The sequence below is a fragment of the Borostomias antarcticus genome, assembly GCF_949987555.1.
Source record: "Borostomias antarcticus genome assembly, chromosome: 13".
NCBI classification, from domain to species: Eukaryota; Metazoa; Chordata; class Actinopteri; order Stomiiformes; family Stomiidae; genus Borostomias; species Borostomias antarcticus.
In genome coordinates this window covers 24820992-24839935 of record NC_140246.1, presented here as the reverse complement: position 1 = coordinate 24839935, position 18944 = coordinate 24820992, and the positions used below count along the sequence as shown (strand labels likewise).

Sequence of the window (18944 nt, the reverse complement as noted above, 5' to 3'; positions counted from 1 at the left end):
TCCATTATAGCAGCTGCAGTTATACCCACACACACACACACACACACACACACACACACACACACACACACACACACACTGAACATGATCACCACCACACACACACACACACACACACACACACACACACACACACACACACACACACACACACACTGAACATGATCACCACCACACACACACACACACTGAACATGATCACCACCGCACACACACACACACACACACACACACACACACACACACCGAACATGATCACCACCACCACACACACACAGCAGACATGATCACCACCACACACACACACACACACACCGAACATGATCACCACACACACACACACACACACTGAACATGATCACCACCACACACACACACACACCAGACATGATCACCACCACACACACACACACACTGAACATGATCACCACACACACACACACACCAGACATGATCACCACACACACACACACACCAGCACACTCCCATCTTGATTGACATCAGTAGCTGATGTTGATGAAGCTGGAATAGATTTTTTTACCCCGAGTAAAATGAGTGAAAACTGAGTTCAGGTGATGTATTTGATGACGATTTTGACATCGACCTTGGGAATCCCAACATGTCCAATACAAAAGGAAGACAGCATGTGGACAGGAGATCGTGATGTCACAGTAACAGTGTGGACAGGAGATCGTGATGTCACAGTAACAGTGTGGACAGGAGATAGTGATGTCACAGTAACAGTGTGGACAGGAGATCGTGATGTCACAGTAAGTGTGGACAGGAGATAGTGATGTCACAGTAACAGTGTGGACAGGAGATAGTGATGTCACAGTAACAGTGTGGACAGGAGATAGTGATGTCACAGTAACAGTGTGGACAGGAGATAGTGATGTCACAGTAACAGTGTGGACAGGAGATAGTGATGTCACAGTAAGTGTGGACAGGAGATAGTGATGTCACAGTAACAGTGTGGACAGGAGATAGTGATGTCACAGTAACAGTGTGGACAGGAGATAGTGATGTCACAGTAACAGTGTGGACAGGAGATAGTGATGTCACAGTAACAGTGTGGACAGGAGATAGTGATGTCACAGTAACAGTGTGGACAGGAGATCGTGATGTCACAGTAACAGTGTGGACAGGAGATAGTGATGTCACAGTAAGTGTGGACAGGAGATCGTGATGTCACAGTAACAGTGTGGACAGGAGATCGTGATGTCACAGTAAGTGTGGACAGGAGATAGTGATGTCACAGTAACAGTGTGGACAGGAGATCGTGATGTCACAGTAAGTGTGGACAGGAGATAGTGATGTCACAGTAAGTGTGGACAGGAGATCGTGATGTCACAGTAAGTGTGGACAGGAGATAGTGATGTCACAGTAACAGTGTGGACAGGAGATAGTGATGTCACAGTAACAGTGTGGACAGGAGATAGTGATGTCACAGTAACAGTGTGGACAGGAGATCGTGATGTCACAGTAACTGTGTGGACAGGAGATAGTGATGTCACAGTAAGTGTGGACAGGAGATAGTGATGTCACAGTAAGTGTGGACAGGAGATCGTGATGTCACAGTAACAGTGTGGACAGGAGATCGTGATGTCACAGTAAGTGTGGACAGGAGATCGTGATGTTACAGTAACAGTGTGGACAGGAGATAGTGATGTCACAGTAACTGTGTGGACAGGAGATAGTGATGTCACAGTAAGTGTGGACAGGAGATAGTGATGTCACAGTAACAGTGTGGACAGGAGATCGTGATGTCACAGTAAGTGTGGACAGGAGATCGTGATGTCACAGTAACAGTGTGGACAGGAGATCGTGATGTCACAGTAACAGTGTGGACAGGAGATAGTGATGTCACAGTAACAGTGTGGACAGGAGATAGTGATGTCACAGTAACAGTGTGGACAGGAGATCATGATGTCACAGTAACAGTGTGGACAGGAGATCGTGATGTCACAGTAACAGTGTGGACAGGAGACAGTGATGTCACAGTAACAGTGTGGACAGGAGATCGTGATGTCACAGTAACAGTGTGGACAGGAGATCGTGATGTCACAGTAACAGTGTGGACAGGAGACAGTGATGTCACAGTAACAGTCTGTAGTTGTACCTGTTTGTAAAGCCAGTTGCTCTTCACAGCTGGGGCATTTGGGCTCCTCTTGATGGAGTTGGACCTCTTGCCAAAGTTGTGAACCTTTTTGGAAGACCTCGAAGCCTGAGAATCACAGCAGATATATCATGTTTTTAAGTCATTTTTTCATTCTTAAGATAACGTGTGAGTGGAGAGAGGCTAGAACTCAGTAGAACCCTGGACCCTCTCGGTAGAACCCTGGACCCTCCTCGTGGAACCCTGGACCCTCAGTAGAACCCTGGACCCTCTCACTGGAGCCCTGGACACTCAGAAGAACCCTGGACCCTCCTAGTGGAACCCTGGACCCTCAGCAGAACCCTGGACCCTCAGTAGAACCCTGGACCCTCTCAGTGGAGCCCTGGACACTCAGAAGAACCCTGGACCCTCCTAGTGGAACCCTGGACCCTCAGCAGAACCCTGGACCCTCAGTAGAAACCTGGACCCTCTCAGTGGAGCTCTGGACCTTCAATAGAGCCCTGGAGTGGGTTGCACCAGCTGGTCTTAACTTAAGACGGTCGTAACTGCTAAACAGGTCGTAGCCAAGACCATTTTGGCAGAACCCTGTTAGCAGAACCCTGGACCTGCTCAGTCAGCAGGACCGAGCATGGCCTCTCATCAATAATGCACATGACTTCCCAGAGACTCAGAGAGTCCAGTAAGCAGCGCTGCACTCTGGGCCCTCCCAGAGACTCAGAGAGTCCAGTAAGCAGCGCTGCACTCTGGGCCCATAGAGGCATCACTAATTCATGGCAGCATATTTAACCATTTAATAATACCATGCTTATTTATTCAACATCTATGAAGTATTTATGAAGGGACACATGTTGAACAAAGTTACGCTTCAATCCAGCCCACTATCCAGCCCACTATCCAGCCCACTATCCAGCCCACTATCCAGCCCACTATCCAGCCCACTATACAGCCCACTATCCAGCCCACTATACAGCCCACTATACAGCCCACTATCCAGCCCACTATCCAGCCCACTATCCAGCCCACTATACAGCCCACTATCCAGCCCACTATCCAGCCCACTATCCAGCCCACTATACAGCCCACTATCCAGCCCACTATACAGCCCACTATCCAGCCCACTATACAGCCCACTATACAGCCCACTATCCAGCCCACTATACAGCCCACTATACAGCCCACTATCCAGCCCACTATCCAGCCCACTATACAGCCCACTATCCAGCCCACTATACAGCCCACTATCCAGCCCACTATACAGCCCACTATCCAGCCCACTATCCAGCCCACTATCCAGCCCACTATCCAGCCCACTATACAGCCCACTATCCAGCCCACTATACAGCCCACTATCCAGCCCACTATCCAGCCCACTATCCAGCCCACTATACAGCCCACTATCCAGCCCACTATACAGCCCACTATACAGCCCACTATCCAGCCCACTATCCAGCCCACTATACAGCCCACTATCCAGCCCACTATACAGCCCACTATCCAGCCCACTATACAGCCCACTATACAGCCCACTATCCAGCCCACTATCCAGCCCACTATACAGCCCACTATACAGCCCACTATCCAGCCCACTATACAGCCCACTATCCAGCCCACTATCCAGCCCACTATACAGCCCACTATACAGCCCACTATACAGCCCACTATCCAGCCCACTATCCAGCCCACTATACAGCCCACTATCCAGCCCACTATACAGCCCACTATCCAGCCCACTATCCAGCCCACTATCCAGCCCACTATCCAGCCCACTATCCAGCCCACTATACAGCCCACTATCCAGCCCACTATCCAGCCCACTATCCAGCCCACTATCCAGCCCACTATACAGCCCACTATCCAGCCCACTATCCAGCCCACTATCCAGCCCACTATACAGCCCACTATCCAGCCCACTATACAGCCCACTATCCAGCCCACTATCCAGCCCACTATCCAGCCCACTATACAGCCCACTATCCAGCCCACTATACAGCCCACTATACAGCCCACTATCCAGCCCACTATCCAGCCACTATACAGTAATGGAAAGGCATTGCAGTAGATGTAGATTGTGATACCTCCGCCCCAGCCATGGGCCGCCCAGAAACGGACGGCCATTCACCTACATTTATTTTTTGAACCAGGATTATGCAAAAACTGCCAGGCCGATTTTCATGAAACTCGGTGTAGGGGTGTAGCATGAAACTCGGTGTAGGGGTGTAGCATGAGACTCGGTGTAGGGGTGTAGCATGAAACTCGGTGTAGGGGTGTAGCATGAGACTCGGTGTAGGGGTGTAGCATGAGACTCGGTGTAGGGGTGTAGCATGAAACTCGGTGTAGGGGTGTAGCATGAAACTCGGTGTAGGGGTGTAGCATGAAACTCGGTGTAGGGGTGTAGCATGAAACTCGGTGTAGGGGTGTAGCATGAAACTCGGTGTAGGGGTGTAGCATGGGCCAACTGACAACCTCCGAATCATGGGTCGGGTCCACGGTCCGCCCAAACACAAACTGCCCTTTCCCTTCTATCCATTTTTTAGACTTAAATTACACAAAAACTACAGAGCCTGAACACTGATATCACACTATAGACTTCTTTATTATACAAACAACGTTTCGATCATGTGATCTTCGTCAGGTTCATTTCAACAGTGTCTGTTGACTTCCTATATGGGCTACAAAGGACACGTCAGCATGGGCTGTCCAATAGGGGAACATAACTCTAATTATACACTTAAAACAATGACAACGCAATAACATTAAACCATAATACACATTAGGCACCATTAAAAGATACGCTTCATCAAATAACCAGAAATACATCCCATGCTGATGTTTGTCCTTTGTAGCCCATATCGGAAGAGAACAGACACTGTTGAAATGAACCTGACCAAGATCACATGAGCGAAACGTTGTTTGTATAATAAAGCAGTCTATCCTGTGAGATGGGTGTGTGGGCTCCACTCTCTCAACACTAGGATCTACCTTTCACCCAGCACCCACCGGCCATGGGTGGGGTTACACTTTCACTACCTTAGAACCTATTCAATTTTGGAGCAGATCTGAATCATGGGCCGGATCCACGAATGAAAACAACACTTAGAATGAAGCCAGCTCGCTGAGTGGGGGTGGTAGAGACTCAGGGGTTGGACTGGGGTGTGTGGGGGTGCTAGAGACACAGGGTTGGACTGGGGTGTGTGGGGGTGACAGGGTTGGACTGGGGTGTGTGGGGGTGCTAGAGACATAGGGGTTGGACTGGGGTGTGTGGGGGTGCTAGAGACACAGGGGTTGGACTGGTGTGTGTGGGGGTGCTAGAGACTCAGGGGTTGGACTGGGGTGTGTGGGGGTCATAGAGACTCAGGGTTGGACTGGGGTGTGTGGGGGTGCTAGAGACACATGGTTGGACTGGGGTGTGTGGGGGTGGTAGAGACACAGGGTTGGACTGGGGTGTGTGGGGGTGACAGGGTTGGACTGGGATGTGTGGGGGTGACAGAGACACAGGGTTGGACTGGGGTGTGTGGGGGTGCTAGAGACACATGGTTGGACTGGGGTGTGTGGGGGTGCTAGAGACACAGGGTTGGACTGGGGTGTGTGGGGGTGACAGGGTTGGACTGGGATGTGTGGGGGTGACAGAGACACAGGGTTGGACTGGGGTGTGTGGGGGTGCTAGAGACACAGGGGTTGGACTGGGGTGTGTGGGGGTGACAGGGTTGGACTGGGGTGTGTGGGGGTGGTAGAGACAAGGGGGTTGGACTGGGGTGTGTGGGGGTGCTAGAGACACAGGGTTGGACTGGTGTGTGTGGGGGTGCTAGAGACTCAGGGGTTGGACTGGGGTGTGTGGGGGTCATAGAGACTCAGGGTTGGACTGGGGTGTGTGGGGGTGCTAGAGACACATGGTTGGACTGGGGTGTGTGGGGGTGGTAGAGACACAGGGTTGGACTGGGGTGTGTGGGGGTCATAGAGACTCAGGGGTTGGACTGGGGTGTGTGGGGATGACAGGGTTGGACTGGGGTGTGTGGGGGTGCTAGAGACACAGGGTTGGACTGGGGTGTGTGGGGGTGCTAGAGACACAGGGGTTGGACTGGGGTGTGTGGGGGTGGTAGAGACACAGGGTTGGACTGGGGTGTGTGGGGGTGCTAGAGACAGGGTTGGACTGGGGGTTGGACTGGGGTGTGTGGGGGTGCTAGAGACACAGGGGTTGGACTGGGGTGTGTGGGGGTGGTAGAGACACAGGGTTGGACTGGGGTGTGTGAGGGTGCTAGAGACACAGGGTTTGGACTGGGGTGTGTGGGGGTGCTAGAGACAGGGTTGGACTGGGGGTTGGACTGGGGTGTGTGGGGGTGCTAGAGACACAGGGGTTGGACTGGGGTGTGTGGGGGTGCTAGAGACACAGGGGTTGGACTGGGGTGTGTTGGGGTGCTAGAGACAAGGGGGTTGGACTGGGGTGTGTGGGGGTGCTAGAGACACAGGGTTGGACTGGGGTATGTGGGGGTGCTAGAGACACAGGGGTTAGACTGGGGTGTGTGGGGGTGCTAGAGACACAGGGTTGGACTGGGGTGTGTGGGGGTGCTAGAGACACAGGGTTAGACTGGGGTGTGTGGGGGTGGTAGAGACACAGGGTTGGACTGGGGTGTGTGGGGGTGCTAGAGACACAGGGTTGGACTGGGGTGTGTGGGGGTGACAGGGTTGGACTGGGGTGTGTGGGGGTGCTAGAGACTCAGGGTTGGACTGGGGTGTGTGGGGGTGCTAGAGACTCAGGGTTGGACTGGGGTGTGTGGGGGTGCTAGAGACACAGGGGTTGGACTGGGGTGTGTGGGGGTGCTAGAGACTCAGGGTTGGACTGGGGTGTGTGGGGGTGCTAGAGACAAGGGGGTTGGACTGGGGTGTGTGGGGGTACTAGAGACACATGGTTGGACTGGGGTGTGTGCGGGTGCTAGAGACACAGGGTTGGACTGGGGTGTGTGGGGGTGCTAGAGACTCAGGGGTTGGACTGGGGTGTGTGGGGGTGGTAGAGACACAGGGTTGGACTGGGGTGTGTGGGGGTGCTGGTGACTCAGGGGTTGGACTGGGGTGTGTGGGGGTGCTAGAGACAGGGTTGGACTGGGGTGTGTGGGGGTGCTAGACACAGGGTTGGACTGGGGTGTGTGGGGGTGACAGAGACACAGGGTTGGACTGGGGTGTGTGGGGGTGCTAGAGACACAGGGGTTGGACTGGGGTGTGTGGGGGTGCTAGAGACAGGGTTGGACTGGGGTGTGTGGGGGTGCTAGAGACACAGGGTTGGACTGGGGTGTGTGGGGGTGCTAGAGACACAGGGGTTGGACTGGGGTGTGTGGGGGTGCTGGTGACTCAGGGGTTGGACTGGGGTGTGTGGGGGTGCTAGAGACACAGGGGTTGGACTGGGGTGTGTGGGGGTGCTGGTGACTCAGGGGTTGGACTGGGGTGTGTGGGGGGAGAGCTCGGAGTGCATCGCACTGCCCCCTGCCGGGGCATTCAATGTTGGTGCGCACAGAGCCACGACATGCATTCAGGGGCGGAGGTCTGTGCTCTCTGAGCGCCATTTCTAGTATAAGGCATGGTTTCAATAAGTAGCCATAATGAGAATGCTGTGTATCTGAGCCAAAGAGATACAACTTGTCATCTTTGATTTAGGAGAATCTAAGTATTCCTGGATGATGGTGATCAGACCCAGCGAGCGAGGGGAGTGGGATGATGGTGATCATCCCCAGCCGAGTGAGGGGAGTGGGATGATGGTGATCATCCCCAGCGAGTGAGGGGAGTGGGATGATGGTGATCATCCCCAGCGAGTGAGGGGAGTGGGATGATGGTGATCATCCCCAGCGAGTGAGGGGAGTGGGATGATGGTGATCATCCCCAGCTGAGTGAGGGGAGTGGGATGATGGTGATCATCCCCAGCGAGTGAGGGGAGTGGGATGATGGTGAGGGTTAGGGTGGAGTGGGTTATTGCCTCCGTGGGGCGGAGGTTTATATTCTCAGTCGCCTGTGTTCATTATTCAGTTTGTTCATTCGTTCTTTAGCAGGATTACGCAAAAACTACCAGACCGATTTTGAAACTTGGTGGAGGGGTGTAGGATGGAGGGATGTAGGATGGAGGGGTGGAGGGGTGGATGGGTGTAGGATGGAGGGGTGGAGGGGTGGATGGGTGTAGGATGGAGGGGTGGAGGGGTGTAGGATGGAGGGGTGTAGGATGGAGGGGTGTAGGATGGAGGGGTGGAGGGGTGTAGGATGGAGGGGTGGAGGGGTGTAGGATGGAGGGGTGTAGGATGGAGGGGTGGAGGGGTGGAGAGGTGTAGGATGGAGGGGTGGAGGGGTGTAGGATGGAGGGGTGGAGGGGTGTAGGATGGAGGGGTGGAGGGGTGGAGGGGTGTAGGATGGAGGGGTGGAGGGGTGGATGGGTGTAGGATGGAGGGGTGGAGGGGTGGAGAGGTGTAGGATGGAGGGGTGGAGGGGTGGAGGATGGAGGGGTGGAGGGGTGGAGGATGGAGGGGTGGAGGGGTGGAGGGGTGTAGGATGGGGTCGACTGAGAACCCATTATATTTTTGAGCGGATCTGAATCACTGTGCAGATACACAAATGAAAATTATACCAGAACTTGGCCATGCTGGACCATTTAATGTTATCTTCATGTCTTCTGCCTGAATTGCCGTAGTCCTACTGGATAAGACACCACTCTAATAGTTAAGAGTCTTGGGTTCAGTTCAGAGGGTTAAGAGTCAGTTCAGCTTTACATTACATTAGTCATTAAGCTGACACTTTTATCTAAAGCGACTTACAATAATTAGGAAAATAAAATATAAGTAGGAAAAGCCAATATACCACAACTTGCCAGAACTCACAATTGACTAAGAGCATAATCTAGTGCTGGAGGAAAGTGCAAGAATAGCAAACAAAAAATACAATGGGTCATTAACAGGGAGAATCATGGTAGTACTTTAGATAGATAGATATCAACTTTTTTCGCAAACAATATTATCTTATCTTTCTATACGTGTAAAACAAAATAATATCTGTTTCATGAGAAACAAATCAGATAAACCCTGACAGTATTAGGAAAAATGACATGTTCTTAGCCTGGATGCTATGATAATACATACAGATGTGGGAAGTTAGAAATGTCACATGCTGCAGCATTTCACGTCGCGGTATTTGGCAGGGAAATCCCGTTGGAAATCTTGTGGGATTTCAGACGGGTGTTATTTCGTTTTAGTGATGCACCACCGCCAGGTGGCGTCTTTGAGTAGATTTAGCGGGCTGGGCTCAGTGTTTTTCTCCTATAGTCTACGAATGAAGCATCATTAAGTTTCACATTCTTTAATTTAAATGCTCTGTTGTAAAGCACTTTGAGCTGAATTTATCTGTATGAAAGGGGCTATACAAATAACGTTTAATTGGTATTATTACCTTGTTCTCAAACACATGTTTTCTCCATCTGGATGTAATTTAATTATTACGAACACCTATATCTAGGCCTACAGTAGCCTATCTATCTCGGTAACTGACGTCGGGTCAAGACGTGGTGGCTGTTAGGTCAAATGCGCAAAATAACAGAATTGTAAATATATGTGTTAGTAAAGATATGGTGAACGTGGGGGTTTTGCGTTTTGTTTCTGGAACGCATTCAACTGGTAGGCTACTCGTAAACCCCGGAAGTAAATTTGAAGACGGGGCACCAGCTAATGTAGCCAAGTCTGAGCGCAGTAGGCTATATGGCTTCAGCACGATACAAAGAAAAAATAAGCTTGATCGACTTGTGGATCCATACAGAATTTACATAGTCGCCATGAGTAAAGATCACTCATTGCCAATCATATCCGGACATTAACTATCTTGTGCATAGATAGCGGCAGGTTTGACAGTGAGTGCCTTCACATGCACAATATACACAATATTTTGTTATTTGAATGATCTTGAATATATATATATTCAAGATCATTCAAATAAGAAAATATCGTGTATGTTTTTATTTATTTATACCGGCCGCCAGCCGTTCAATGAACGGCTATAGGGAATGCGCAGTTTCGCGCTGGCTACAGCCTATTATATGCACAGTTTCGCGCTATGTAGGCTATTATAAATAAGTATTATTCATTGGGGGAGCTTGGACTCGCTGGGGACTAGTGGAGAGACGCAGAGCCTCCCCAGACGCGACATCTCCAGTTGGCTGAAGAGCTGCGCGCTCTGGCGTCCAAACAGCCACCTGCGGCGCCCCTCGCAGTGTCCACAGAAGAATACCCCCACCAAAATACCTGCATGGTGAAGACAAGCTGCAGCAAGAACAGAACTGTCTACCAATGCATGAAGTGCACCTAGCTGTCTGTGAGAGGCTATAGCAGAGGATATGTGCGAAGTGTATTTGAGCTGCCGCCTCAACCGTGCGTAAGAGCAGAGCGCATCAACTCGTGTATTGCTACAACTAGTAGCCCATAGCCATTAAAACGGCTTATTGTTTTATTCATATATCAACTAGATAATTCGATAATAATGAGTAGCCTAGTAGGCTATGAAAGGAATTCAATAGGGCCTAATAAGCCTTAAGTTGTAGCCTAGGCTACAGTACAATCACAAGACGCATAGGCCTAGCCTACCGTAAAAAGCGTTCTCATAGGCCTATATTAACTTAGATAATTATTAATTATGCTCAGGTCATAATGCCCGTTGAAAATAATTCCCTCTAAGCAGAATTTGAATTGTATTAAAATAGGCTAAAATTAAATTTCCACATATTCTGATTCCTTCTAGGTCTATATAAAAAAAAACATTTTTTTAATGTGTAGCCTAGGCTATAGGCTTCTGCGATGAACAAAACAGCCACAATGTAGCCTGCTTAGCGAGCGAGTGGGCAGTCTACCATAAAGTGTATAACCATAATGTAATATATCTAGACTACATGCATTGTGGTATTTCTTTATATAGGCCAGCCTGCAATTGTTTCTCAATAAACAGTTATGTCATCCTCTGAGTCCGAATGTAGGCTAATAGACCGGCAGCTCTAAATGCCTTCCCAATCAATGAGACATGGTTGTAAAAATGATGTTTTATTGATGAAAAGGGTAAAACTTAAAAACATGGAGAGTCATTGCATTGATCGATGCAGTCCGTTCAAATAGGCATCAAAAGATAAAGTAGGCCCATTTAAAATGACCAATTACATCTTCAAATCTTCAGCCTATCCAACTGGACCACTCCAATGAATGTTGAACGTAGCCTACTTTTATTCTTTAGGTTTTACAGAATCGGCCTACAATGTCCACACATGCATGCGCCATCTGACTAGCTCGTCACTCGCCAGCGAACCTGGACTAGACTATTGTAACCCCCCCCCCCCCCCAATTATTTTATATTCAAATAAACTGGATGAACCGGTTTCCTAGCCCTGGATCGTGGGAGGGGGGTAGCCTGCGTTAGCGGGTGCTTTGCCATGACCGGCCATTGAATTTGCTAGTTTGATTGATAGATGGATTTAACGTCCAAAGTAGATTGTGCAAGTATTGTATAGGCCCATGTGTAAGAGATGAATGGCTGTAACCATGAACTCAGCCAGAGGTAGGCCCTACTGTAGATTATCAGCATTATCACCAGTCTCAATTTATGTCTCAATTTATGTGTTGCCATTCATTTAAACCACCATCTCATCTAGACTACTTCTGTTGCTGCATTTTTACATTTATGCTTTCATGATTTTAGAGCGCAATAAACATTTTCCACGATTCCAATAAGTCCATCCATTCATCCAACTTTGTGCTGAGCGCAGCGCAGGCTGGTATCTACTGTCAAGGCTCACGACTGATGCACTCCCTTAACACGTCTCCCAACTTCCCAGACCATCAAGAGAATTTGAATATGAAAGACCTTGGGATTCCAGGAGTCAAGGCCGTTTCAGACGGGGAGCGACATTCCGCCTGCGTTCTCGCTCGGAGCGGGGGAAGCACGCGTCCTGCGCGCAGCGGGGAAAGCTGACTACAATTCAGCTCTTGTCGCGGGCGGGCATGTGCAGCCTAGTTCCATATGAGAACACTCCTCGGTCCAATTCCGTATAGTAGATCAGCCTGTGTACTTTCAACGAATGTATTATTAGACATAATATCATAATAATATATATAGCCAACGACCTCCTGAGCTGCCTGCCTGATGATGGTCTCAGGGCTAAAGAGACCGCGCGTCGTTCCTCACCCTAACTATTGGCATGCTATCAATGAAAGAAAATACATTGTAAATAAACATGGTTTTAGGCTATTGTTTTTATGTAGGCCTATAGGTTAAGCTATTTGTGTTCATAAGGTAACGTCATTGTAGGCTACCTATAGCCTATAATCCAATTGACTGGAACCAGGGGGTTTGACAAAAGTTAAGAGGCAAAATAATTTGTCTTGACTGCATTCAAGATGTATCTTTCACATTAAAACTACATACAAAGCTGACCAATAGCATTAGAAAGATCTCTTCGAGAGCTTTCATTTCACCTGTTCATTCTGCCCAAATGTCACTCGCGCACCCCTCTGGTTCTAAGCCCCGCCACAGTCTCCTGTCATTTCTCCCTGGCTTGCAGGCACGACTTGCTCGCACGAAACTTGAAACCTATGTTATCATGTAGCCAGTAGATATGCTAAGAAAATTGCATATGTTTGCAAACTAAAACAAGTGAACACAATTTTACAATCGAAAAATGCTTATGAGACCATTATTTTAGTTATATGGGGCAAAAGTGGTTTCTCTTCCTGCTTCTGCCTAAGCCCTCCACAATACCACAACACAACGGTGTCATGTTTTAGTTTTAGAAGTGAAGAAGACGGTAGCTAGCAGTAGCTAAAGCAGTTAGCTAATGTTAAGATCATTCCTCTAGCTGCTTTGCTGCTAATGCGAGTTCGTCTCCGTTCCTGACCGAGAAACAGAAGTTGAACTAATAGCATCAAAATCAAAATAGCTACAGGAATCATCGTTGTAAAGTTAGCTATCTGCTTTTTAGCCACCGACAGCTACCGTTAATATTATGGAAGCTGCTGTCGTGAGCTAACTTGCTATCACGGTCTTATCGTGCAGCTTCACAGCCTGCTATTAGCAGACAGCACTAAAGTTGATAAAATCACACTTGCACATCATTAGAATTCCAACCATTTATATGGGATTTATCATTCAACTAAACATGGAACCTGAATACTACCTGATATTTCAACCTGCTGCCATCAGTGATCGGCGCGTCTGCTTGTTTGAGTCATGAATATCTTACGCAGTTACATTCCATGTAGTGTCCCAAGACTGTTAAATCATTCCCCATGTAGTTCACTATGAGTCGCACTCAATACATCCATGGTAATAGGGAGGGAGTGAGTGAACCATTTCAAACAAATCTCTGGTCATCTCCGTTAGCCATCTTCCTCGTCCTGATGCCATGTTCCATATGAGAACACTCAGCCTAATGTATTAAACTTCTACTTGTCCCGACAGTTACCAGATATAGACCCGGCGACAGTTACAGAGATAGAAACTATAAATAGATAGGCTTTGTTCGTAATAATTAAATTACAACCAGACAGAGAACAAGGAGTTTGAGAACGGTAGGCTCATCTAATGTGCGAGATGAGCTACAGCAATGGGTCAATGAGTGGTATTACTGCGCCCCTATGGGCAGGCGAGCGGTGGTGCGGAATGCCGTAAAGCGCCTGTTAGAATACCGCGGGTCAAGTTACATTCTTATGTTCCCACATCTGTATAAATCACATTCTATCCCAATCACTGGGCAGATACACAAATCAGATGGAAGCCCAATATCTGATTCAAGAGAAACATATCAGATAAGCACGGTATCAGGAAAATGTACATTGTCTTAGCCTGGATCCTGTGTAGGCTATTACATATAATCTGGGGTGTGACTTCAACCATTTCAACTCAGTTACAGCAACGAGATGCATTAATGCATTATATTAGTTATATATTAATATTAATAATAATTAATTAATTCATATTATTATATTAGGCCTGTGGTCTTTGAGCACCCTTTCTAGTTTGTAATATCAAAGACATATTTGGACTATGTGTTTTTCAAAGTGAGCGGAATCCTATTCTACACAGCGTGAGTATTCCTCCTGTTAATGAGTATTCCTCCTGTTAATGAGTATTCCTCCTGTTAATGAGTATTCCTCCTGTTAATGAGTATTCCTCCTGTTAATGAGTATTCCTCCTGTTAATGAGTATTCCTCCTGTTAATGAGTATTCCTCCTGTTACACAGCGTGAGTATTCCTCCTGTTAATGAGTATTCCTCCTGTTAATGAGTATTCCTCCTGTTAATGAGTATTCCTCCTGTTACACAGCGTGAGTCTTCCTCCTGTTACACAGCGTGAGTCTTCCTCCTGTTACACAGCGTGAGTCTTCCTCCTGTTACACAGCGTGAGTCTTCCTCCTGTTACACAGCGTGAGTATTCCTCCTGTTACACAGCGTGAGTCTTCCTCCTGTTACACAGCGTGAGTCTTCCTCCTGTTACACAGCGTGAGTCTTCCTCCTGTTACACAGCGTGAGTCTTCCTCCTGTTACACAGCGTGAGTCTTCCTCCTGTTACACAGCGTGAGTATTCCTCCTGTTAGGCCCCGCAGGAGATGAGGGGGATCATTCAGACGCAAAGAGAAGGCCCCCCAGTACTGGAAGTAGGGCATGTCCAAGGGCCCGCCCCCACATGCCACAGGCCCCCCAAGGGCCCGCCCCCACACGCCACAGGCCCCCCAAGGGCCCGCCCCCACATGCCACAGGCCCCCCAAGGGCCCGCCCCCACACGCCACAGGCCCCCCAAGGGCCCGCCCCCACACGCCACAGGCCCCCCACACACTGTACCTCAGATGTCAAAAGAGGACAGGGACAGAGAAGGCATACTGTATCTGAAGATATTTCCAGGAGAGATTGAGTGTCCCAGTGTCACGCTGGTTTTGGTGTTGTCTTTTTTAGAATGAATGTGCTTCCGTTACAGATTTTGTAGTATCTTTGTATTATATATTATATTAAAGAAAACAACATTTATAGATATAGTTATTATTATTATTATTATTATTATTATTATTATTACTATCCAAGCAAATGGAAAATGTTGCAAAATGGTTTCTCGACTCGTGTCTCACCCTAAATGTGAGTAAAACAGTAAGCATGTTCTTCACAAACCGTAACGAACTTGGAGATTGTCCAGAAATTTGTGTAAATGGACAAATCATCAAGAACTTACATGAATTTAAATACCTGGGTGTCACTCTGGATCCGACCTTGAACTTTAAGAAGCATATTAAAAAACTAGCCAACTCGCTGAAGTTCAACATGGCAAACTATCGCCACAGAAGGAGTCTCTGACACTGGATGCATCAAGCACATACCTGAATGCAATGATACTCTCTCACCTCTCTTATTGTATGTCAAGCTGGTCTCAGGCAGGCAAAACAACACAAAGACCTCTTGAGTCACTATATTAAAATGCCCTCAAAATACATGACAAGAAATCATGATACTATCACCACTGTAATATAATTTAGAAATATAATATGCTAAACTTTGAAAATCTGATCATGCACTCAAATGTCTGTCTTATGTTTAAAATCATCCATAATGCTGCTCCTCCCCCCCTGAGAAAGTTTGTAACACTCAGCTCTGAATTAATAACATGAGCCACTAGGTCAACAACTCAGAGGGCGTGCAGAATCCCACAACGTTAGACTGCTTTTGGTCAATCATCCTTCATCTTCACAGCCATAAAACAGTGGAACAGCTTTCCAACAGAACTCACAACAACAACAAGCTTTCATAGCTTCTCGCCTCGCAAAGCAGTGGATACTCGCTCAGCAAAGCTGCGCGCACCTGTAGTCACACCTCTAGTCGCACCTGTAGTCAAGTGTGTGTGTGTGTGTGTGTGTGTGTGTGTGTTTGTGTAGCACATATGGGGGCTGTACTTAGGGTTTGTTTTTTAAGGGTCTGGGGAGGTTGGGATGAGGGTATAGGGATGAGGGTATAGGGATGAGTGAAATCTCTGCTACATAACTTTTTTGTATTCCTTCTATGTATGTAACTCTCCTACTGTGTACTATTTGCCCCACTATTTTAAGACTGTATATTTATTTGCCCAGGGACTGCGGGTGGAAATTAGCTGTTTAGCTATAACCTTGTACAGTGCATCTCTCCCTATTCTATAGGGTTAATGTCTACTGTACCTTGTCCCTGTCTTAAAAAATAAATAAATAAAATCAAAATAGATGTTTTCCTGTTTTAATCTGAACTAGAAAGGTTATTAACACCCTTTAACCCTGAAAGTACAGTGCAAACATTCAAATATTAATTGTATTTTCCATATATTACTAGAAAGTGGAGTTTCTCAGCTTTGAGGAAGTGTTGGAATGTTGGAATTTGTTCGATTTTTAAAGATTAAAGTTTAAAAGTTAGATATTTTTTAAAATGTTGCCGGTGACGCGGTCATTAAAGAGACACGGTCAAGTTAAAGGGAGTATTTCATCCTGTAGACTGTTAATCTGACGGTTTAAGGAACACCACAGGGATGTTTAGGTTGAAGGGTTGCTGGGAGTTGGAACGACTATAAATCCGCTTCTCTGTATTTGGTGCCAGGTGGCACTACAGGGTTGAGATAATGGTTAAGGCAGGGGTGAACCTCACACACACACACACACACACACACACGTTGCTGACCCGCGCTGTGGTGCTGGGGGGCGCGGGGCTGTTGGGGAAGGTGCTGTAGTCTGAGCCCCCGGTGTAGTTCGACGCCTCACTCATGTTGCTCAGAGGACGGTCCTTCTTCTCCCCAGGATCTGACGACCTGGAGCCTGACCTGGGGGGGGGGGGGCAGGGGAGAGAGAGGGAAGAGGGGGGAGGGAGAGAGGGAGGGAGAGGGCAAATGAAAAACTAGAAAAACCACGTAGTGGCTAAATGCCTCCGCCCAACAATACAAGTTGCAATTAACATTCAGTTGACCTTTGACATTTGAAAACCAAAATCTAATCCAATTAATCTAATCAAGTCCAACTGAACATTTTGGCCAAATATATAATAATTCTGGTCAAGCCTTTCTTGAGATATCTTGTTCAGCAGGCCAAAAACACCTTTTGTGAGGTCAGTGACCCTTGACCTTTGACCCCCACAATGTAATCAGTTAATCCTTGAGTCCAGCTGGACATTTTACCCAAATATGAACAAATTCCGTTAAGCCTTTCTTGAGATATTGTGTTCATCAGGCCAAAAACACATTTTGTGAGGTCACAGTGACCTTGTACTTTGACCTTTGACCACCAAAATCGAATCACTTCTTCATTCAGTCCAATTGGACATTTTGGCCAAATATGAACACATTCTGTCAAGCCATTCCTGAGATATTGTGTTCACTAGGCCAAAAACGCCTTTTGGGAGGTCACAGTGACCCTTGACCTTTGACCCCCACGATCTAAGCAGTTCATCCTTGAGTGCCAGTGAACATTTGTATCAAAGGGGAAGAAATTCCGTCAATGCGTTCCCAAGATATTGCATTAACAAACATCGTACGGACGGACGGACAACTTGAAACCATAATGCCTCCGGCCAGGCTATCGCCTGGTGGAGGCATAACAACTCCACCACACCAGTAAGGTGTTAAATGGATAGGTGGATAGGTAAGTTAGTTAAAGTTAGCGGCAAGGAGATTAGGCTCTGTGTGAAGATGAAGAAGAATCACAAGAATTGCAACTACCCCTGACTCGCTGGCATCCCGGGTGTATTTCTGTGTGTGTGTGTGTGTGTGTGTGTGTGTGTGTGTGTGAGTGTGTGTGTGTGTGTGTGTGTAACCAGGAACCAACACTTTGTACTGTAGCTCCATTCCTTGTGAATGCTAGATTTAGATCTAGAAGTGAATAAAGAGTAAAAACATTTGCCAAGGTTCAATCTTGAAGTTCAAAGACTGGTTCTTTAGTCCAAAAATATACAGTTGCAACTGGGCTCTTGGCGAGAACACAAAAGAGAGATTCACCCAAGAACTGAACTTTCTGTCTTGTACACAGCTCTATATTCAAAGCTAGGCCCGGATATGACATTCCTAGAATCTGATTGGCTAACACATCATTTACACGTCATCAGCAATGGCGACGCGTCATCAACAATGGCGAACGAACAGGGTTAAAAGTTCAACACATCGTACAGCAGAGTGATATGACCGGGTTCTGCTAAAACAATGACACAATAGAGACCACAGTTTAGTAACACTAGGAACATAAACGAGTTCTGGAGATGTGGTTTAATCCTCCCCCTAGAGAGTTCTGGAGATGTGGTTTAATCCTCCCTCTAGAGAGTTCTGGAGATGTGGTTTAATCTACCCTCTAGAGCAGGGGTCTCAAACTCGCGGCCCGCGGGCCATTTGCAGCCCGCCACACCACTCCATCCGGCCCGCGACATGATGTCAGAAATATCATGTAATCCGGCCCGCAAAATAATATATTGTAAACGGCGCCGGCAGCCAGGCCTACAATGCAGAGCGCGAGGTGAATGCTGAATACAGTCACAGGTGCAATCAATCTGCACGCGACTATGAACAATGAACGGAATGCAGCTCGCCACCGAAAGGCTGTTTTCATGGTGAACTAACGTTAGGAACACAGACAGTTTCAAGAAATATTGACATTTCAGTATTAGTATAGAGTTCAATGGAAATACTACCTGCCTGATATGCAAGAAAAAAGTCGCCGTTCTAAAGGAATATAATGTCAAGAGCTATTCATTACTAAACATGGAGAACAGTGTCATAGGGAGACGATAGGAAAAAACGAGCCACACAGCTGAGAGGGCTAACGTCTCAGCCGTCTTTCAAGATAAGTGTC

The 18944-nt window shown here is 47.7% G+C and overlaps 1 protein-coding gene across 1 annotated transcript in view; it reads right to left on the bottom strand.

The window, feature by feature from the left end:
* LOC311317059 (pleckstrin homology domain-containing family A member 5-like) overlaps positions 1 to 18944 on the bottom strand; it is a gene marked incomplete at both ends in the record, with an annotated part of 275859 nt that overhangs the window by 64384 nt on the left and 192531 nt on the right. The window contains 2 exons of the mRNA XM_084448057.1: positions 2120 to 2224; positions 16795 to 16933. Of these exons, the coding sequence (XP_084304183.1) occupies positions 2120 to 2224; positions 16795 to 16933 (244 nt within the window). The remainder of the gene's footprint in view (positions 1 to 2119; positions 2225 to 16794; positions 16934 to 18944) is intronic.